Here is a 21,966-nt window from a genome sequence, read left to right as displayed (position 1 = left end):
TCAATGAGGTGAATGTTTGCAAGCTTGAGAAAAAGCAAAGATTTTAAGTGGATTAGCATTTGAGGAAAAAAATTATTCTGTGTTTATGAGTACTTTTGAAGAGTTAGTTTGAGTAATGTGAAGTAAAAAACATACTAAGGGTCCTTCCCAATTGTTGCCTCCAATATTGCTTTTAGCATATCCACATGTGGATTTGGCTATGCTGGTTTCCAAATTTGCTATATAAAATCTCAATAAGTCAGTGCAATAGGAGGGCAGCTGGAACTGAGTTCTGGAGGTGGTTTGGAAGCTAATGTGCCAGAGGAAACACAGAATGCACTGTAGCCTCCTTTCCATGGAGTCAGAGTGTGATTAACTCAACCAGAAATTGGAGGTTGGATGTCAGTTTTGCTAGGAGGAATTCCTTATTTTACCCCATGCAGGAAGTCAGACTAGGTTGTTACAGGGCTCTTTTTGGGCCTTGGTGTTTCATGCAAACTGCAATTTTCTGCTGCTTTTTGTATGATGAAACCTGACAAACATTGTCTGTCTGCTATTCTGTGCCATTTGTGCATATCAATTTGTTGTTCTTCAATTTCTTCTCTTTAGGTTCAAGGGAACTTTGACAAAGTTGAATTCAACAGGATGTGCTGGACTCTCTGTGCTAAAAAGAACCTCTCTAAAAGTCCTTTGCTGATTAGTGATGAAGATGCATTTAAAGTGTGGGTTATTTTTAACTTCTTGTCAGAGGACAAATACCCTTTAATCATTGTACCTGAGGAGGTAAGAAACAAAAATTTAAGCTCTTTAACTCCAGTTTGCCAAATGTCTCAGTTGAACTGGTTTAAATGTGATACTTTTTAGAGATTTAAGAGGAAATATTGTTTAATTTAAAATTTTTATTCCCCTCTTTTACTATTTATTGTAAGGCCAAGGATGCATTTCTCTGTCTTCTTCCAGGGTGGATATATGGGGATTTCCACAGGATACTTGAGATATTGGTAGCTGTGTGTGTCTGTCATTTAAGCAGCCCGGACTGAACAGGATAAACAGGATATGCATGGATGTGATCTTTAATCACTGCACTTGCTTATAGGTGGTTACAGTTTTACAAGGTCCATGTGATTCTGAAAAAAAATGCCCTCATGTTCTGTGTTATTGTGACTTGCAAGATGAGTCTTCAGTCTCATGTCACTCTCCTGACAGAAAGGACAATACAAAATTTTCTGGTGGTGTCTGTTTCTGATAAAACCAGCCAGCCCCTGAACACTCTTGCTTGAGATGTCAGAGGGAATAACACCAGAGAGATCTCTTTATATTTGCAGTTCATGAACAAGTATTGGCAGCACTCAAATAGGTATTTTAACCCTAGAGCAAGATTTTGGTATCTCCACTATTCTCCCCTTTGGGATGGGTGGGGAAAGAAGCAGAAAGATCAGAACTGTTGGCATAAATAACCCCTTGCAAAACTGTGTATGCAAATCTCAGGGGTTTGCAGTTCAGCACTGGAGGATGGAATAATAAATATTTGCAAGTGTTGAACAGCCAGGGATCAAAACAGTCTGATTAACATGCTACTCACGACATAACTGTTGGACTCCAAGGTGCTGTGCCAAACCCTCCAGTACAGATAGCTCTCCTATCAAAATAAACTCTTCAGTTTTGCTTTCTCACTCACTTTTTAGCAGGACACTTTCACTCTGCACATTTCTAGTTTTTGCCAGACTGGCCCGTGCCAAGGCCCTACCTGGCATGCTGTATTCCCATGAGAAATGAGACAGTCTTCTTGCTTGCTGTCCCATTTGTTTCTGTTGGTTCTGGGAAATGGAGATCATGGTTATAAAAGCTAAGACAGCTCCTTTCTTAGTGCTGCTATATTTGGCTCAGTAGGTCAGAGCCACTAAAAGATGCCAAAACTGGGATTGAAATCCACGTCTCTGGTTTGCCAGTGTGTTCCCTGCTGTGCAGCCTGGCTTACCTGTGGGCAGACATTTCACATCTCCTGCATTGCTGGCACAGTTAAAAGCTTCAGCCCTGCCAGCTCTGGGGTGTTGCTCCCCACTCCTTCTCCACCAAGGAAGCCCCAGATTGGTGCTGCCTTCTGTGGCTGCTGCCAGGTAATGGCAGCATGTCTGAGTGTTGGCAGATGTGCTGCAGAGTCAGCACTGAGCTGAGAATTTACTGATTTCCAGATTTTCTATGTGCTGTTGTTTGCTTTCCTTCCCATCCTCAATGTCCAGGTTAACCTGTACTGCTCTTCTACTTGGACTAGTTTAAAAAATCTGATTGTGGATCTATGTCTGCATCTCCTTGATTACATCAAGATTTAAATTGTGCAATTTGTTTAAAGAAAGCTTACAGAGCCTGACTGACAAAGAAAGGGTGCTCTGTTCTTATCATATACAATGCCTGTATTCACTCCACCTTCCCTCAGACCACACAGGTAATGTAATCACCACTGGAGGAATGCTGCCTGTTGAACTCACTCCTTTCTGCTTTGCACTGCTCCTGCATCAGGTTCTCTGTACTTCTGGAAAATTTCCCATTTACTCATCTGCTCTCTGCACAAAATTCCCAAAGTAAAAATGCAAAGTCTCAGTTTCAGCCAGTTTTGCTTTTTCTCAGATGTTTTGTATCTGCCTTTTTTACAAAATGCCTTGCAGGTCATGTGTACAGCGAGGGGATTTCTGTGAAGTGAAGGAGAGGAGGAGTGGGATGGAAGCCCAGCCGTTTGTGCTGTTGATGTTTTGCTGAGAGCAGTGTGAACCTCTCATGTGTGACTGCCCTTCCCACCCAGGGAGCAGGCTCTCCTGCCCTGCCCTGCTCCAGTCCTTGGCTGAGAGTATTGCAACACACCATCCACTGCAGTTCTGGCTCAGGGATCCAGCTGTTTGTGTGGGATCCAGCTGTTCCCCCTCCTGCCTCCCTTCCACTTGTTGGCTTTTGTTTTGGTTTTTTTTGTTTGTTTCTTTTCCACTTTATAAATAACTGAGAAACTTGCCACATGCTTTCAGTTTGGAAGGGTGATCCCTTGAAGATTTTTGCATACTATCTTGAAAATTACAAGACTTCTTTTTGTCTCCAGTGAATGTATTAACACAACTTCATGTGGCTGTAAGGATGCCTTTTCTTCCTCCTTGGAGCAGCTGCTCTTTGAAACATGCTTGGGAGTCTGAATTTCCTCCTTTTTTTTTTTTTCTTTCTTTCTTTTTGCAATTTTTAAAATGAGATAAGTGGTTTCTGCTGTCACTTCATAGATTTCATATCTCATATCTGAAAAAGCCTCCTGCTTGAGTGCAGTTTCACCTTATTTGCACTGTGATTGAAGCCACTGTCTTTCCTTCTTGTCCATGTCATGTACTTTTGCACTGGTTCTGTTGGGCCTTTCCTTTTGGACAGCTGAATGTGGCAGGGCTGTTACCCCCAGCTACAAAGTGTAGTACTACAAAGTGTAAATCTTGATTCCCTGCCCAAGGGTTCAATGGGCAGCAAGTGGGGAATGGCTGCAGCTCATCCAGAGAAGGGAGAAGAGGCTACTTTGGAAAGGATTCAGAGATGCAGGCTGAGAAGAGCTTTAGGCAGAGCAAGGTGAGGAAAGGAGCTGCCAGGAGAGAATCTGAAAGCAGTGGAGAGGTGATGCAATGGCCAGAAGCTGCTTGTTCAGTAGAGGCCAGGCTGAAAGCCAGAGGCAGGACTGGCCTGTGCTCCTCCCCTGCCCTGGAAGGAGGGATGCCAGCCCTGCACTTGAGGGGGATAAGGTTTGTAAATCCAGTGTGGGGAAGGGATTGGGGTGGGGTATGCAGTTTTGGAATGTGACTTCAAGCTTGAGAGGATCCCTCTGTGTTACAGGGAGAAGTCAGGTGACAGAGAGACAGGAGACACAGAGACAGATGGTTACAGGGGGCACTGGGCACAGCTGGGAATGGCCTTGCACTCCAGTGTTCCTTCTGCTGCCTACTGGTGGGCAGCTGAGAGCACTTGGAGGAGCTGGGAAGGAACAGAGATCCATGAATGTCTATTTTGCAAGGGTGCTCATGTGCCAAGGCAGAAAGCAGGGACTGGCTGGGAGCTCCTTCCCCTCCCCACAGCCAGATTTTCCATTAGATCATCTGAGATGCGGATATCCAAGCGTGTGTCTCCTTCAGCTCTTGCAGGCATTACCTCTTCCATGAGAAGGAAAAAAGGTGGAGAGAACTGAATCCATAAGAGGAGAAATATTTCTGTTTGTCATGAGCTTTCCTTACAAGTCACCTCTTAGTTGTTACAGACTCATTTGTGCGCCTCGGTAATTTTTAACCAGACATTTTCTGTTTTATACAAAGGTTTTCAGGCACTTCCCCTTTCTTATTTCTGGACATGTGACTGCAGCCTTGGGAATGCTTTATCGTTGAGAGCTGTGGTGTGTGGTTAGTTGTGTTTCTGGGCCATTCTTCGTGGTGAAACTCAGAGATACACACACTGCAAGCTGCATACTTAGTGTTGTAATCCAGTGTTCACAGTTTGTTTCAAGTAAGCCAAACATTTGCTGCTTTTGGCTTTGTGAGGAAAGATTTGTACAGTCATTTTTCACTTGTCCTGTATTCTACAAATTTATCAACAGATGGCATTTCTAATCCTCCTAAGATGAGTAACTCTTATGTGGCTTTTTGTGCATGTCAGAATGAGGTGATGTTTTCTTAGCTTGGGGAGGTGAGACTGATCCAGTGGTGATTCTTCTGGAACGTGTTTGTATGGCCATGTTCACTTCCTTGTTGTGCATTCTAGTACCAGAAACTGAAAGAATGAATGAAATACTGGGAATTGACCCTTGGCCCTTCAGAAACGACATTGAAACTGATATAAAGAGAATGAAAGCTGCTTGTGTGGGGTTTTAATTGACTCATGATCTCTAAAAGTTGATGACAGTGGTTAGGAAGATTTTTAGTCACTTGGTTAGGAGGACTTGCTATTCCCATTTCACTGCCTTCTTCCTTGGCTGCTGCATGAAGTAGTTTTCAGCTCACACAGCAGGTTGTTTCTTGAGTTCATCTTTACTTTACTTTACATCACTTAACACTGATTTAATATTAAAAAAAAAGAAACCAGGTAGTGGCTTACACTGGATAATGAACACAGTTTTGCTGGTGGAAAGGAAGAAACAAATATTGACTTGAAAGTAAGCGATGTTCTGATGGGATGAAGAAAATGAATTGATGATGACTGTGAGAGGGGCTATGACTGCTTGCAAGGTTGTGGCCCAGTAACATATACTCCCACAGAATTTTGTGCAATGTGAGTGGACTTTTAACATCTGCTCTGTTAATATCACAAACCTTATTTGAATAGTGTGAACCAGAATAGCCTTGTCTGCTGTGCTCTGCTGGGCATGAAGGCCTCCTTGGCATTATTTTTCTCATTCTAAGAGACCCACTCATATAATCAGAAATATTTGTGAAAAATCTATCATGCTTCAGTTCCCATGGAAGCAGGAGTACTTGGAAGAGGAAAGCAAATAGACACTGAAACATGGGGAAAATAAAGTGCCCTCTGAAACAAGCTCCCAAACAGATTCGTGTTAGAGCTCTGTCCTTTGTTACTATTTTTGATTTCTCTTGGCAAAATTCTGGCTGAAAAGTTTGAGACGGAAGCTAGTTTTGGTAGTGTGGGTCCCTACTGGTGTGTGTAGTGTTAACAACTCCCTGGTATTTTTGCACCTGTATTTTGCATACTTTTGACCTGAAAGCAAGGCCCTGTTAAAATAGCAGCAGATGTCGCTTCACTTTTGATTTTTAGCCACAAGAGTAGTTTATATTTGAGACAGGAGACTTAATTTGTCAGTTATTTGCTGGGTTGACATGTCTCTGTGGAGGAGGGGAAATGTCATTTGCTCTCAGGGGTTCCTCATTTGAGCACCTAATGGGTGATTGCTATTTGCTTTCACACTGCTGCAACTTATTTCTTTGTATTTACCTCATACTTCCATGTTCATACTGTGCAAAAGTCACTGTTGCTGTTGAGCAGATAGATCAGATAAACCTTTTCTGGCAACTTTGGTTAGCCATGTATGTGACTGAATTCAAGATAAACCTTTAATTTTTTTTAAATTTTAGAAATTGAATTGTAACATGCACAGGTAATTTTTCAGTTAGGAAGAGTTAATGTAGTTTAAAATAATGAGTATTTTATGTACTTTAGTACTTTATGGAGGTTGTAGGATATTTGTATTCATGTAAGTGACTTGTAGGTGAGGGTTGACAGACTTAAATGGTTAAATCTAATCTATGAACCAAAAAAAGATAAAATGTGTACAAATGACAGTAAAGGAAACAATGTGTTGACTTATTTTTAGTGTATTCTATGATAACATGTACTAGCCAAGAGTTTTGCATTGCATCATTTCCAGACCATTCGTTTGATCCACATTTTATTTATATGGCTTGAGCAAAGATGGGAAAAAAATGATTCTGGTGTGCTCTTTGTGTGTGTGTCTGCAAGTGAGACCTGATACTTTTAGATAATTAACCAAAGGAATTTGAGAGTTTGAGGCCTTAAGTTGCCATGCCTCAAGCAGTGTAAGAGGTTGTGAAATTCTGGAACAATTAATTTTATAGTTGGAGTTCTTTTTTTTTTTTTTTAATGACTATTACTTTGTAGCATTTTGGCAGATATGTTATCTACCTAATTAAATCTGAGTTATTTTAGCTTTCTTTCCAGTTAAAGTCCAGGGTCATAGATCAGGACTGATGCTGCTCAAAGGGAATGAGCAGACTGGCAGAATGTGTTTTGAACATGGGTAAAAAAATCAAAGTTTTAGGAGGTTTGAAACAGCTTTTCAGTGCTCCTGTTCTTGCACTCTGTGAAGGCTTTTTTTGGGTTGGGTTTTTTTTTTTCCTATAAAACATGTCTGGAGTAGGAAGTAAGCTGCTTCCTGCCAGTAACTGAATACTGAGGATTTATGGTAGTCAATCTTGAAAGCCTTGAATTGTCTTTTTAACGTAAGGATTTTGGAGAGTGGAAATCAGCAAAGATTATTTTAAAGAGTGAATTTGAATGCCACTTCTGCAGAGGCCTCTGTTAGACCGTATCTTTGCTGGTAAGAACTGCACAAGAAAACTTACTGAAGTGTCTTTCTTGGTGAAGCTGACATGAAAAACATTGCTCTCCACAATTTCTGGGGGCACATTCTGTGCCTGGCTGGGCTGTCTCCTCCTAAGAGAGACTTGAGGAGGATGTGCCAGGCACAACTTGGAGGTGTGTGCACTTCCAGCTCATTCAGAGGAGCAGAACTTTCCTCCTGGTGCTGCAGCAGCTTTGCAGCTTCTCCTTTTGCTGCAGCATTACCACATGCCCTGGAGCAGGGGCTGTGACACCAAGACCTGAAATAGTGGGAAAAGCACATCCCTCTGCAGGCTGGATTTGGGATTTACTGTGCTACTGCACACTTGTGTTTCCTGACCCATAGGCATGGGGGAAAGGAAGGGATTTGGCTGTTGGAGGAGAAACAGCAGCCACAATATATTGAGGCCTGGGAGTCCTTGTGGTGAAATGTGTGGGGAAATTCTTTATTTCTTTGTACTCCCAGATCTCTTGCATAGGGACTCAAAAGCCTATTAGACCAGCTATTAGATCTCTGAGCTGTAGCAGGAAGGGCCTCACCTATTATTTCATTTAGAGAGTCATTAAAAGCATTTTGCATGTCCTCAAAGCTGCAGGTAGGTTTACTTTAAAATAATGCAAATGAACATTGATGAGTTTAAAACCAACAGAAAAAAAACAGACTGAAGAGCCCCAGCCTTCTTTGCTTCTTTTTCATTCTTGTGTTTGTTTTGACTAGTGTTACTGGTGTCACTGTCCTGTGCATGGTAATGCTTACAGAGTGATGAAAGGACAAGGAGAATTTATTTGGGAAACAAAAGCAGATGTGAAAGATTTTTTCTTTCATTTCTTTTGATACAACTGTCAGTATTGTGTCCAGGGATGGAGTGCTTGAGAGCTAGAGAAGAGGGATCAGGTGTAGATCATAGCTTGGTCATTTTTCATTTCACTTCTAGTCCAAACAGCTTTCACTTCTAGTCCGAACAGCCTTTTTTTTTTTTTTTTTTTTTTTTTTTTTGTTATTTGTTTGCTTTTTTCTTACAAAATACTTTCTGAAGCTTCTTGCTTTCTCACCCTTCAGTCACTCACAGTTTGGAAGCCGTTGCAGGGAAGGTCCCATGTGTTCTGTAGGAATCTGAAATATCAAATGAGGCTGTCAGGTTCAATTCTTTGTTGTCATGTGAAGAGAGTAGCTGAGGGATGGGCTTGGCAGTGAAGAGTTCAGCTGGGACAGGAGCTTAAAACCTTTGTTAATTGAACCACCTACGTTTGGGGGCCTACATGTGAGCATGGGAAACTCGCTGTAATGGGAGTCTCTGGAGACGCTTCCTTTACAGCTCTCAAACACTTGCAAATGTGTTTTTCTGCAAACGATGGATTTCTGCTTGTGGTTCTGCACAGATTGAGTATTTACTGAAGAAGATCACGGAAGCCATGGGAGCAGGCTGGCAGCAGGAGCAGTTTGACCATTACAAGGTCGCTCTCAACACCAGTCAAGAGGGACTCTCGGCGTGGGAGCTGATCGAGCTCATCGGGAGTGGGCAGTTCAGTAAAGGAATGGACAGACAGACAGTGTCCATGGCAATCAATGAGGTCTTCAATGAGCTCATTCTAGATGTACTCAAGCAGGTAAGAACCATAGAGAACCAATGTTTTAAAGTAGACTTGTTTATTGCTTTAGTTAGAAAATGTTCAATTTATGCTCAAATTTCTTTATCCTATTGAATGATGAACAGGAGGAAATTAGGTAAATTATCTGTAAGGGTTCTTTAATATGACCTTATTTTTGTAAAAGAAATTGTGCTGCTATTCAGATTGTTGTAATTACAGCAGTATTATGAACGAGTTGCTTTTTGGGAGAGCTTGCTTTTAGAAAGTGAAAGAAGTGGGCTCTGACTTGAAATATTACCTTTTTTACACTAGTACCAGCTGCTTGTTAGTTCACAAAATAGCTGCATCATGCTCTCAGTTCTGTTTACAGCTCTTCAGTCTTTGGAAATGCTTTTCTATAGTTTCGGTTATGCTGTAGGAAATGCAGCTGTGCTGGACACAACTTCTATTTTTAAACAAGGGGGTCTGGACCAGGGTATTTTGGCTTCTCAAGTGCCCCACTTCAGCATTGCAGAAAGGTGTGCAAGAGCTCCAGAGGGCTGTCCCTTCTTGTTCTGCTTAGCAGGCTACATGACTGACAACTTATTTACCTGTACTCTGACTCCAGAAATCATGCTGGCCTTTGTATTCTTAGCAAACTTCTTTCTTCAGGTTTCCAGTGACTGGATTATCAGTTTAGGAATGCCTTTAAAAACTGCATTTCTTTCATGGGAATTTGAAGTACCACAGGGACCTGAGGGGTCACAGCAGAGTTTACCTAGACAGCTCTTTAAAATTGACTTTTACCTGACAAGAGAATTTTTTTCATCTTTGATTTCTTGGTGAGGAGAGAAACAAAGGATTTCTTGGCAGGCTTTCCTAAGCTGTTCTGAAGAAACCATCAGAAGGTCTTGGCACAGGAAATTCTTTCAGAATACCCACAGAACAATGCAAAAGTCTATTTTTGTTAACTGCTGGTTGCCTGTTGGAGGTGAGGGCTGGGGACACACACATGTAAAGTCAGTTGAGGGCAAAATGAAGTCATTCTGCTGTTTGGTACCATGAAAATAAATTAACCAGTGTCAGTTGAATCCTACTTGAAAGTTATGAGGAAATCTGATTTCTTTTCAGTTTTGATAGTGCATTGTGTGTCTTCCCCCACACCTTTATTTTTGTTGTTTGTTTTGTGTCTCCTTTCTTTCCTCTCCTGGTGCCTGGGCTTCTTTCTCAAGGATGTCTGAGTGCCTTTGAATGGTTCCTTGGCACTTAAAAATAGTTTGTGTCAAGATTTGGCCCTATGCCTCCTGAGCAGTTTGGACACTTACTGGCCTGGTGGAGGGCAGAGTTCTGTGTGATTTCAGTATCCTCACACCTTGTTGGTTCAGAGAATTGTCCTGTTTATTGCAGTAATCACATAATTGCTTCAAGGTATTAATTAATGACACATGGTCTCGTAACCAAGCATTGTGCTACCCTTCTAAACACATCCTGGATCTGTAAGGCTTACAGAGGGCAGCAGCAATAGTTAAATTTGTGGTATTTAATGTTCTGAAAGATGTGTCTTTTGTGTGATGGTTGGTGTGAAAAAGCTCCTGCTTTTCAAGAGCTCTCAATGGGTTCTTGGAAGGTGAGAGGCAGCTGATACTGAAATAATAGGTAAATATGTTGCAGAAATTTGAGGGGAAAGTATTAGTCTGACTTGGCTTTGAAAGCAAATTTGGTAATTCAGGAAAGGAAAAAAACCCCTGGCTCTGACTTAGACTGTGCAAAGCATGAAAGATTGAAGCTGCAGGAGTCCTTCACATGACCTTGCAACCAGCCAGAGCTCAGCCCCGAGTGTGGGGGGGGCAGACAAAGCTGTGCATTCCTGGTGTGGAGCAGGGGAGTGGGATGGCACCTGGGAATAGGCACGGCCTTGGCTCTGGACACGTTTCAGTGGCTAGAGAAGCTGAGCACAGATAAGCTCTATGTGTAGGGGTGGCTTGGGTTTTTGCTTGGTTTGGTTTGTTTTTTAAACAAGAAAGCTTCTTTAACTGTTTGAATGTTTTCTTACCCCTCAGACCTGTAGAGAAAGATATCTTTGGATTCAATATGCCACAGCACATTTCTTTAGTATATATATTTTTTATATATATATATATATATATATATATACACACACACACACCAGTTATAGATGAAAGCCATTACAGAAAAATGTTCCATGGTCTTCTTTCCAACTTCTTCATCCTCTTAATCTGGAATACTCTGGATACAGAGTATACTTTCTATAATACTTTCTATATGACTTGTTCATAGCTTATATTGATGTTGGTGTTTCAGTTTTATCTGTGATTTGACTTTTTTGGAAGTTAACTGTCAGACAAGAGTATGTAAGTATTTGGGGAATATGATTACAGAAATGGGAGGTACCACTGAGATACTGACTAACTTTGAAATTGTTTGGGGCTATGAGGTAACTTTTCTGTGGGCTTTGTTGGGTCTTTACATCTTTACATAACCAAAAAAGCAGATGGTTCAGCAGTGGACAGGCATTTCAGCTGCTCTCTTGCTTTTAACAGGGCTACATGCTGAAAAAAGGTCACAAACGGAAAAATTGGATGGAACGATGGTTTGTGCTAAAACCCAATATTATTTCCTACTATGTAAGTGAAGATTTAAAGGAAAAGAAGGGAGATATCATACTGGATGGCAACTGTTGTGTAGAGGTAAAAGCACTCCAAAAACAGTGTATGTTTCTAAAGATCAGAGTGACTCCTTTTTTGTGTGTGGGATTGACTCCTGGTGGTATCTTTTAACAGAGCTTTTTTTACTTCATATGACACCAGCTCATAAACACCCTTTTAATAAATGCTCTTAGTGCTGGTATTTCTATCTCTGTGACACATAGGTGCATAGATGCTGCTTGACTTTACAACTTAGATTTCAGTGTTTGCAAAGCTAATCTTTATTGTTACCTGTTCTAGGCCTTGCCTGACAAAGATGGAAAGAAATGCCTTTTTCTCATCAAATGTCTTGATAAAACCTTTGAGATCAGTGCCTCTGATAAAAAGAAGAAGCAGGAATGGATTCAAGGTGAGGTTTCAGAAAGGCTAGTTATGTGAAAGTCAAGGTCAGTGGAATTCTTACAGCAGTGCTTTGTTCAAATTTGAAATTCATAGTCTTGTGATTTTTTGATATCTCTGTTTTGGGCACATCTGTTTTGGGATCTTTAAGGGGTCTGAGACTCAGGGGGAACTAAGGATCCACATAAGGGAAAACAGTTTTTGTCATGTAGGTGCCTCCATTCAGGCAGCCATAACCAAAATGAAATGGTTGTTATTGTTGTTTTTTATATTGACTGTACTTCTAGGGATGGGGAAGGGAAGCAGTTTTGTAAATCATTGCTTTTGGGGAGAAAGGGAAAGCTTGTTCATTTTGGCACTGTAAAATACTGGCTTTGGTTGTACAGTTTACTTCAAATAGTATGGTTTGGTGAGCTGAGGATAAAGCTGGGAATTAGGGCTTGCTTTTCTATTCCCACAGTAAAGGTGTTCCTCCTGTGAGACCTTCCCAGATATGTGATGGGTACATCCATCTGCAGAGTGAGGTAGAAGCCCTTGCAAAGCTGTTGTTCCCAATGCCATTGAAGAATGTGCAGCAGTTAAATATTTGGAGCTGTGGGCTTTCATTTGCACTTCCCTCTTTACCTGCAGCATGTGCTTATTGCACCAAAGTATTATGAATTATTCAAAAGGAGACTTTTTTTTTTATTGTTGTGGTATGTGAATGACATACCAAAATCATGTGCCACTCCTCAGCTTTTCTGTCTTAAATATTTTGTCACTGCATGTAAGTGAATGAGAGCTACTGTCTTACTGGGAGAAGTTTTCCCTTGGAGTATCTGTAAGAATTCAGTGTTTAAGGTTGGCTCTAGGGAAGATGGTTAACACTTTACTCCTTGGTAAGTCACTGAGTCTAGCTAGGAAGAAATCCTCAAGTGTTGGGTTTTTTGTTGCAGCCGGGTGTATGAGTGACTCCTATATCCATAGCCTGTTACAAATCAATATTGGAATTGACATAGTGCAGTGGAATTGCATTATGTCAATTGCATTGGACTTATCCTTGTGGCACACAGCCAGCACTGAGAGCCAAGTGCCTTTCACTTCTGTCAACACACCTTTGTGCTGACAGCCAGCCTGATGAGAATTAGGACAATTGACAACAGTGCTGATTTAAAAACCCATTGAAAAATCCCCAACCCCAGAGCCAGCAGAGCACAGCACTGCAGAGTCTACCCCGAGAGTTGAGCACTGCCCTTCCCGGTTCCCTCTGTCCCTGCAGCCATCCAGAGCACGGTGAGCCTGCTGCGGGCGGGCAGCGCTCCCCCGCACAAGGAGGCGCGGCAGAAGCGCAAGGAGCTGCGCCAGAAGCTGCAGGCGGAGCAGGAGGAGCTGGAGCGGCAGATGAGGGAGCTGCAGGCGGCCAACGAGAACAAGCAGAAGGAGCTGGAGACCGTGCGCAAGGTGGGAGCGGAGTGCCGGGATTCCAGCCTGGAGCTCGGTGCCTGTGGCTGGACTGGGCTCAAAGCTCAGTGCCTGTGGCTGGACTGGGCATCTCTGTGCTCTTCAGGCACATGGAGCAGACTCCTCCAGGGCAGCTGTGCTTGTTTCAAACCCCTGTACTGAGCAGTCTGGTGAAAAAGAACCTGCCATCTCTGTGGATGGTGTCTGCAGACAGGAGAGACCAATATTTTCAGTTGCTTTTGGGCTTTTTGTTTTCCTTTTCTGACAGACACGTGTCAAACATGGGGCTTTGCATGAAGATTTTCTTCTGTAGTTTACCCAAGTTTTATTATGTTATTTGTATGTTTATGGGAACTCTTCCCACAGATTAGCTTCTATAATTTCTATCTTTAAAAACAAAATATGTGGCTTTTCTTACTTTTAGTGTGGGGTGTGTCTTGAGAACAGCTTAGAACTCAATATTCTAATTCAAGCCCTCCCCCCTTGCTGCCTTACATTTTGGCTGCTGAGTCCCTGCTGCTAGAGCAGTCCAGGTCTTCCTTTGTTTACTCTACATGTCTCCACTACCTCCCTAAATTAATGTGAGTCTTTTGCATTCCCATTTAGGACAAATCTGTATCAATGCTTGAGTTTTTCCTAAATAAAACCCACCAGTTTAAGCCCTTGGGAAACACTTCAGTGATCTTTGCAGCTATAAATATTGTGAGGGCATTTAGGGTTTTAAGTCTAGAAAGCTAACAAAATTTTTAAAACCCACAATTTTCAAGTCTTGTCATTGTCACAATTTGTTGCAAGGAGAAATTTGTCTTTTTTAAAATTAGTCTTGCACTGACAATCCTGATGTAGGTATTATTCTGTTTGTCTTAAATGGAGTCTGACAGTGGAAAACCATCTTTAAATTTAATTTTGGCACCTGTAGTCTGCCATGTGTTTAAGATTCAGAATGCAAAATAGTCAATAAAGGATAGCCTATGTTACCTTCTACTGCTAAGTAATGTACCCATTAACAGAAATAATAAGGTTGGATTTCTGCATTGTTTAGTGCATGGAAAATATTTAGGGAGGAAGACAACATGAGAGCAGCCCCAAAGGAGCAGGAGGATCTTGGCAGGCTCCAGGGAGTTTCATAAAAATCACAGTGGGTAAACTAAAGAGAGTTGTGGCCAGAAGCATCTTTTGAAGTGGGCTGGATTAAAATGATTTCTCAAGGAAGGTGTCTTAGGCTGTGACATGAACCACTGCACTTTGCCTAGGTGGAACTAGGGGGGAGGCACGTTGTTGGAGGAACTGAAAGGGTTTGATTAGTTAGAAAACTGTTCTTCAAGGAAAGGGCTTTGTAAATGCTTCAGGAAACTGGATTGTTCTGGGAAGCTCAGAAGTTGATTTGCTGCTGATGGCAGTGAGCCACCATTTATGCAGCATCTGCCAAAGTGCACTCTGGGACTGGTTTGTATTCTGGTAGCTCCTGCAATAGAGTATTCCAAAAGAATAAATGCTTTTGTCTAAAATAGATTTTTTTCATATTTTTTACTGGAATTTTGACGTGTGCACATTGAACAGACAGGAAGGTAAGTTTTTCCTTGTGTGAGAGCATGCACAAGACGTGTGCACCCTTTTTGTTTCAGTTTGGGGTCTTGCATGGGCGCTGGGGACTCTGTGCTGTCTGTGCCTGCTGGAATGGTGTGTTCCTGTTCTCTCCCCCCTCTAACACTTGTGGCTTTTCCCTGAAGTGCACAGTTCCCAGTAACCTGACCTGCTGGGAGTGGTTTTGTGGTTGAAGCATGGAATTGCTGATACTGAGCGGACAAAGATCATTTTCTTGTTGGCTCTCTGGCCGTGGCCTGGCACCCACCTGTGGTGGGTTGCAGGGGTCCCAGGATGAAGGAAGAGACGAGAATCTGACTCCATGTTTCAGAAGGCTGATTTATTATTTTATTATATATATATATTATATTAAAACTATACTAAAAGAAGAGAAGAAAGGATTTCATCAGAAGGCTGGCAAGGAATAGAAGAAGAAATGATAACAAAAGCTCGTGACTCTCAGAGAGTCTGAGCCAGCTGAGTGTGATTGGCCATTAGTTAGAAACAACTCTATGAGACCAATCACAGACCGATCTGTTGCATTCCACAGCAGCAGATAACCATTGTTTACATTTTGTTCTTGAGGCCTCGCAGCTTCTCAGGAGAAAAAATCCTAAGGAAAGGATTTTTCATAAAATCTGTGTGTCTGTGACGCCCACCCTTGCCTGTGACTCTGCACATTCACCCTCTCAGCTCAGTATTGGCAATGTTTGTTTAATTTCAGAGTGGGGAAGGAAATCTAGAGGAGATTTCACTTAAATAGGTATCTTGGATTTGACTACAATGGCATGCTTTTGAATGCCCTGGCAGAGGAAGAATGCTGCTTCTCAAACACTGGCATCATTTAATCCTTGTAAGGGAGAGAAGTTCTGTGCTGTGTTCTGCAACATAAACCCAGAAACCTGAACCTTCTCCTTCACTTCTTCTCATCTGAGACCAGAGTGGTACTACAAGCATGTAAAAGAGTGAAAGTTGTAGCTTGGCAGTTTTAATCATTGGAGCATCTCATTGGTTCATCTAGGTTGGTGAGGGAGTGTGGTTTCAAGGTGGTACCTTCAGGAGCATGACAGAATCACAGAAAGGTTTGGTTTGGAAGGGACCTTAAAGATCCTCCAGTTCCAGTCCCCCTGCTGTGGGCAGAGGCACCTTCCAGTACACCAGGGTGCTCCAAGGCCCATCCAGCCTGGCCTTGAACACTTCCAGAGATGAGGCATCCACAGCTTCTCTGTCCCTGTGTCAACTCCTCTGGGCTTGCTCCAACAGGTCCCTGTCATCTTTATGTTGTGCCCTGCTCTTACTAAAGGTCTGTGGAAGCAATTCCCATGGCCCAGCATATTAAAAACAGCATCAGATAAGTTTCTTAGGAAAATTTTGTGAAAGAATGATTTTGTTTTCACTACTGGTAAAGTTTAGGCTGGTACTTGAAGATTTCTAATCTTGTGAGGATTGAAATCTTGACGAAAGGAAAAACTGGGACCATATGTGAAATCAAGATGCAGCAAAAGTAAAATAAGATGCAAGAAGGTGGAAAGGTATCAGCAGCTCTTTCCCAGGCCTTACCTAAAGTTCCTCCTAATTTCAAGTGATGATTATGGACCAGGATTTTATTTACCTTACTTGGCAGTTTAGGGGATGTTAGAGGGATGATTCACAATCACTTATTCTAGTCAAAGTTCCTGACACTTCTGCTTTCCCATGGCAATTCAGTGCTTCTCATTTCTGTTTCTGTATGAACTCTGTGCTTGCTGGCATGTTTTCCCTATTGGAAGTCCTATGCACTCCTGCTTGAAATGTGGTTTTTCATGATAGTTTTCTATCCTATTGAGGTAGAGGAGGAAATACAGTGATTTCTATCACTTGAGCAAAGCAGGACTCAGGAAACTTGGAGATAGCCAGGTAATTGCCTTTTCATTGGTAAATTTAAATTGTCTTGTAAACAATCAAGACAGTAAATTATATTTATAGGCTGTGAATAATCTCAGACATTAAAAAATCCAAACTGGTGCCTTGATGCTTTTGAAGGCTTCCTCCATTTTTTTAAGAACCAAAAATTGTTAGCTAAAGTTCCATTCCCTTAAAATAATTTAGTTTTGACAATTTGTTTTCTTCCTTGTTTTCTTCCCCCTACCCCCCACCCTTCTCTTCCAGCAACTGGAAGCAGCAGCTGCTCGTGCTGCTGAGGAGGAGAAGAAAAGGCTTCAGACTCAAGTTGAGTTACAAGATCGCTTCAGTCTGGAGCTGGAGAGAGAAAAAATGGTGAGAAGTGCACGAGGGGTTTTGCTGCTATTCCACATAGGGAGCCGTGTGTTCAGCAAGGGCTTCCCTCACAGGCAGCCACTGAAAGGATTCCACAGGTTTTGCAGGAGCCTGGAGAATGGAATCTGTGTTGCATTTATTTGAGATGTAGGATTAAAATATTTTTAATGGTGAATTCAAATACTGGAACAGCTTGGTTACAGTTTGTACAGCATTCAAGGTTTAAATATGATTGGAAAATTGGGAAAGAAATAGACTGTTTGAAGGATAAATGCAAACTGAAGTTCCCCTTGCAGTTCTCAGAGATGGAGAACCTGAGGCCAGTACTTGCTGTATGGATAAGCAAAATGAATCAGGCAAAATCAAAATGCATTTTATGTGTTCCTAGAGCTATTGCTTTTTAATGCTGTGTGTTCTTTTACAATTATACACACACACAAATATAAAAAATAAAGAAATATTGCTGCTTTACAATACTGTTACTATTCAACTACACTGAGGATTCCCCAAAGAACTGATTTTCAGGCTTCAGGGGCTGTGTCAGGTTGTTCTTTTAGCTGGGGAAAAGAAGTAGACAAAGTGATGTGATGGGACATCTCAGGACATTAATGCACACAGTGCTGCTTTATGGGCTGAGCATGAATTCCTGAATACAATCCCTTTCTGGGTCACTGGGATTTGGGTCAGCTGAGGGGAGCAGCCTGCAGACCAATGGGGCAGGACATTCCAACCCCCTTTGTCCATCCTGTGCCATCATCCAGAGACAGAAGTGTGTGAGATACACTGCTGACAAGGGGGGAGTGAAAACAGTGCCTTTAAAGCAGCCTGACCTTCATGTCTGGCCTCTACAACCTTTCTCTTCCTTCACTTGTGTATCTGTAAACTAAGCAACAAGATCAAGCTGACTGAAATTATATTTGAACCCCTGTAGAAGTCCTGTGCTGCAGGAAGTAGGTCAATATAAGTGGCCTGTGTTATTATTTATTTTTTTGAATGCTCTTAGTTCCACATCTGCAGATCTAGCCTCAATTTTATCAGTTCTGCTCTGCAGTCAGCAGGAAGAGGTTTGTCTCTGAAAACATGGCCTGAGGGAGAGCTGGCAATTCCTTTAAAAATTGGAAAATTGAGTTGAATGGTAGCTTATGTGTCCCAAATTTGTGCTGCTAGGTAAGACAAAAAATGGAAGAGCAGGTTGCTCAGAAATCATCTGAACTGGAACAGTATTTACAAAGAGTACGTGAACTGGAAGAAATGTACAAGCAGCTCCAGGAGGCACTGGAGGATGAGAAACAGGCACGTCAGGATGAGGAGACTGTGAGGAAACTTCAGGCCAGGTATGGCTTTGACCAGGTGGAAAAGTGTTTGTTCCCCTGCCAGTAGTGGGTACCTGTGCCCTGCTACTAATGACTGCTTGCCTTTTGGAAGGGGAACTACATTCAAGTGCAAACACAGCACAGATTTTATTTTTCCTTAAATTGAAGGCTGAAGCTGCGGTTTATGATTTTTAAAATACGTCTGATTAGCCTTTAGCAGAGGGCAAGCTCAGCAGTTTTGGAAAAGCAGGTGCAGTCATTTTTCCAGGTGTTGTGCATGTCAGCATGTGAAAAACAGAGATCACTCTGTACAGGCTTTTCAGCTGTTTATTTTATAAAGCGGTATCTGTAAAAATGACTTTCTGCTGTATTTTATCACAGGTTTAAACTGTAAGGATAAAGGGTTGAATTTCCTCTTACAGGGGCTTTGTGGAGTGTGGGTTTTTTCCTTCATATACTCAGTCCTCCTAAGACAATGAAGATAACTTATGCATGCCTGTTTCTTCTGGGGCTCTGTGTTGTGTATTTGCATTATTGACTACATTTTCTGAATAGCCCTTTGTAACAGTCAGACTGCCTGCACTGCTGGCATGACACTGAAGGCAAGCCAACAAACAATCGCTTTTCCCCTGCTTCCCAAGCTTTTTTAAAAACTGTATTTTCTTTCCCTTTTCTAAAAAAAAGGATTAAATAAAAATTAATTAATTTGGCTTCTCTGCATGGATACAACTCATGTTAAAGTGCAGTTAACATCACAATCCCCGTTGCAGATTGCTGGAAGAGGAGACAGCAAAGAGAGCTGAACTGGAAAAATGGCATTTGCAGCAGCAACAGACCATTCAGATGACAGAAGCAGAGAAGCAAGAGCTGGAAAACCAGAGAATGATGAAGGAACAGGCTCTTCAAGTGGCCATGGAGCAACTGAAACAACTTGAGTTGGAAAGGAAGGAGGCCCTTGAGCAGTATGAGGTGAGCTGCTCTGGTCATCAACCTCTCATCCCTATCCATAGATTGAATTTGAAGTTCTTCAGTATTATACTTCTTTAAGGGTTAGTATGGCACAAAAGTTGTAAGAGGTAGGATAGTTGGGTTGGTTGTGTTTTTGTTTTTGTTTGTTTTGTTTCTAGTTTTTACTCTGTTTCTAGACCAGTAGATACATTTGAAGAAGAGGATCTGTTTCAGACACACCTCTGAACCTCTTTTATTTATTTTTGTCACAATTTGCATGCAGGCCAGCTCAGTCACATCCTGAAATACTCTGTGTACATTAGTTTTCTACTGCAGTCTCACTTCAGGTGCAGTCCCACTGCTGCCATAACTGGGTGCATTTTGCTTCTGAGGTAGTAATTCTTGCAGTGTTTGGATGATGTTATGGCACTGCATTATCTTCTACAGAGGAAAAGTCAATGTGTTACTGTAGGCACCTATTCCTCCAAAATGTATTTCAGCACTGGATGGAAGTTGAGGATAGGTAGGAATTAGCTCAGATTCCCAGTGTGCAGCAGAGCCTCGTGTCCCAAAAGTCAGGCCTGCTCTCTGCTCCACTGAGTGTTTCTGGGGAAGGCCAGTAGCTGTTCATGGGAGAAATAAGAGCCAGAATCCAGCAAGTACAGAGGCTGAAGTGCTGCACACTTCCCAGGGCTAGAGAGGTGTTGATCCTGCATTTATTTAGGTCAGGAAAGAAAGCCTGGCTGGGTTTGTGTTTAGCAGGGGAGGGTGTTTATGGGGTGAGCTCTGAAGGACAAGCCTGTCTCGCCTGGCACAGAACACAAGTGCTGCACTCACTGCAAGCAAGGGCCCAGCTGGGGTGGCTGTGGCCACTTTACAACTTCCCAGGGTGGTGTTACATCCCACAGCATTACAAGATTGCTTCTGGCCAGTACTTGGCTCTTTTTTAGGTGACATCTCAGGCTTTTTGTATGGGAAGCATCATTTACTACTCCAGAGGAATTGCTGAATACAGTAGACATATAAAACCACAAAAAACAAATCCAGAAAACAATTATTTTAGAAATAATTAAACATAAATTCTAGCCTTCCATTTGGAATTGCCCAAAAGACCAGTCTAGGCTGAAGAATGAAGACTAGCTTCATTACACAGCTACACAATATTGTAAAACCTTGTTATTTTAGGATTCTGGTTTGTCAACTTTTTTTTTTTGTGGAGTGTGGTAGTGACTAAGTTACTTAGGATGGTTCCACATTAAACAGAGGGCTGAGGGAATTAGCATGGTTCTGGCTTTTGGTTTGAAAGGTGTTGTATCTTCATATAAAAACAGAGTAAAGCTGTTGTTTTCAGGTGGGCTCTGTGTTATTTTAGGAGGTTAAGAAGAAGTTGGAAACAGCAGCTAACAACACCAAGAGTTGGAAAGATAAAGTAGCTCATCATGAGGGATTGATTCGACTAATAGAGCCAGGTGAGTTATCAACAGAAGAGTTACAAAAATATGTATTTATTCTGTCTCATGCACTGATATCACTTGGTGGCTTACTGAAGTGTGTCTTTTCCTGTAGTTTACTGGTTCACAGCAGCCTCTAAGTACCAGCCTTTGTGACAATTTCAGATGGGAGCTTCCAAGTCTTTCCCTCTATTGGCCCTACTATGATGATTTTATTATCATTATTGTTTGTTTCTTTCATGTTTAAAACAAAACAAGGATCAGCCTGAACACTGCATTGTGGGAGTGTGACATCCCTGTCAGAACTGCCTGTCTCAGGTCTTGCTCTCTCTCTTCCAGGCTCCAAGAATCCTCACTTAATCACAAACTGGGGCCCGGCCGCCTTCACTGAAGCTGAACTGGAGGAGAGACAAAGGAGCTGGAAAGGGAAGAAAGCCACTTCCACTTCAGAGTGACAGTGGCAGCTGACACGTGGCCCGGAACAGGAGCCCACCTCCCTCGTTCTGCTTTGCACAGAGCAGCCTCTTGCTTACAAAGTTTAGTTTGCTCAGCAGGTTGGGCCTCTCTGCTCATGAAATGCTGTTTGCCATGCTGGAGGGTCTGCTCAGAGCTCAGCCATTCCAGTGGGTGGAGTCTGACAGGAGTGCTGTTTTCCCTCGCTTTTCCAAGACTTTGCAACTGAAAGTTTGTATTGAAATGTAGCTTGTGACAGACAGAGTTGTTCCTATAGTAGCCTGTAACAATCTGACAGCAGCTAACCAGTCAGGCAGCATCACTTTCATTCCAGAAGGTCAGGGAAGCAGTTGTTCTGCTGGTTCAGTTTAGTGTCATTTCAACCAGGAGAAATCAGTCCTGGAGGCTGTGTCCAACTCTGAGATGGAGCATTACCTTTCTTTCCTCCTTTTACTTTTGCTGTCCCTCTGTTGCTCTCTGCACAGTGCTTGGTGCTCAGACACATTCCCTTGGCAAGGGGGGGCTGCCATCACTGGGTGCCTGCTGCCTGCTTGGATTTGGTGTCCTGTTTCCCTCTCTTTGCAGGAATCCAAACAAAAGAACTGGAGATAGGCATGTAGAGAACACTGCTGTAAGACATTTGGAAAAAGTAGTTATGCAAGACTGTTTTTGTACTGTCACATACCTGAGAAGAGCTAAATTAAGCCTTGAGAGTTCTCTTCATAGTATGAAAAATGAAGTTTTGGCTCAGATTTCTGAAGCAGATCAATGGAAGGTGGTAGCACACACAGGGCAGATAGCTTTTGTGTCAAG

The 21,966-nt window shown here is 42.2% G+C and overlaps 1 protein-coding gene across 1 annotated transcript in view; it reads left to right on the top strand.

Annotated features, from left to right (window-relative positions):
• The window catches only part of SWAP70 (switching B cell complex subunit SWAP70), a 34,956-nt gene extending 13,319 nt beyond the window's left edge, over window positions 1-21,637 (top strand). The window contains exons 3-12 of the mRNA XM_054275445.1: window positions 589-762; window positions 8,455-8,682; window positions 11,205-11,351; window positions 11,610-11,718; window positions 12,967-13,148; window positions 16,881-16,988; window positions 18,156-18,322; window positions 19,072-19,270; window positions 20,622-20,718; window positions 21,040-21,637. Coding sequence (XP_054131420.1) covers window positions 589-762; window positions 8,455-8,682; window positions 11,205-11,351; window positions 11,610-11,718; window positions 12,967-13,148; window positions 16,881-16,988; window positions 18,156-18,322; window positions 19,072-19,270; window positions 20,622-20,718; window positions 21,040-21,155 — 1,527 coding nt within the window. The 3' untranslated portion in view covers window positions 21,156-21,637. The remainder of the gene's footprint in view (window positions 1-588; window positions 763-8,454; window positions 8,683-11,204; window positions 11,352-11,609; window positions 11,719-12,966; window positions 13,149-16,880; window positions 16,989-18,155; window positions 18,323-19,071; window positions 19,271-20,621; window positions 20,719-21,039) is intronic.
• The last annotated feature ends 329 nt before the right edge of the window (window positions 21,638-21,966 follow it).

This window comes from Melozone crissalis, unplaced genomic scaffold, assembly GCF_028551555.1.
Source record: "Melozone crissalis strain CALT ecotype California unplaced genomic scaffold, PUWL_Pcris_2 ptg000018l_1, whole genome shotgun sequence".
Classification (NCBI taxonomy): domain Eukaryota; kingdom Metazoa; phylum Chordata; class Aves; order Passeriformes; family Passerellidae; genus Melozone; species Melozone crissalis.
This window is presented reverse-complemented; position numbering and strand designations above follow the sequence as displayed.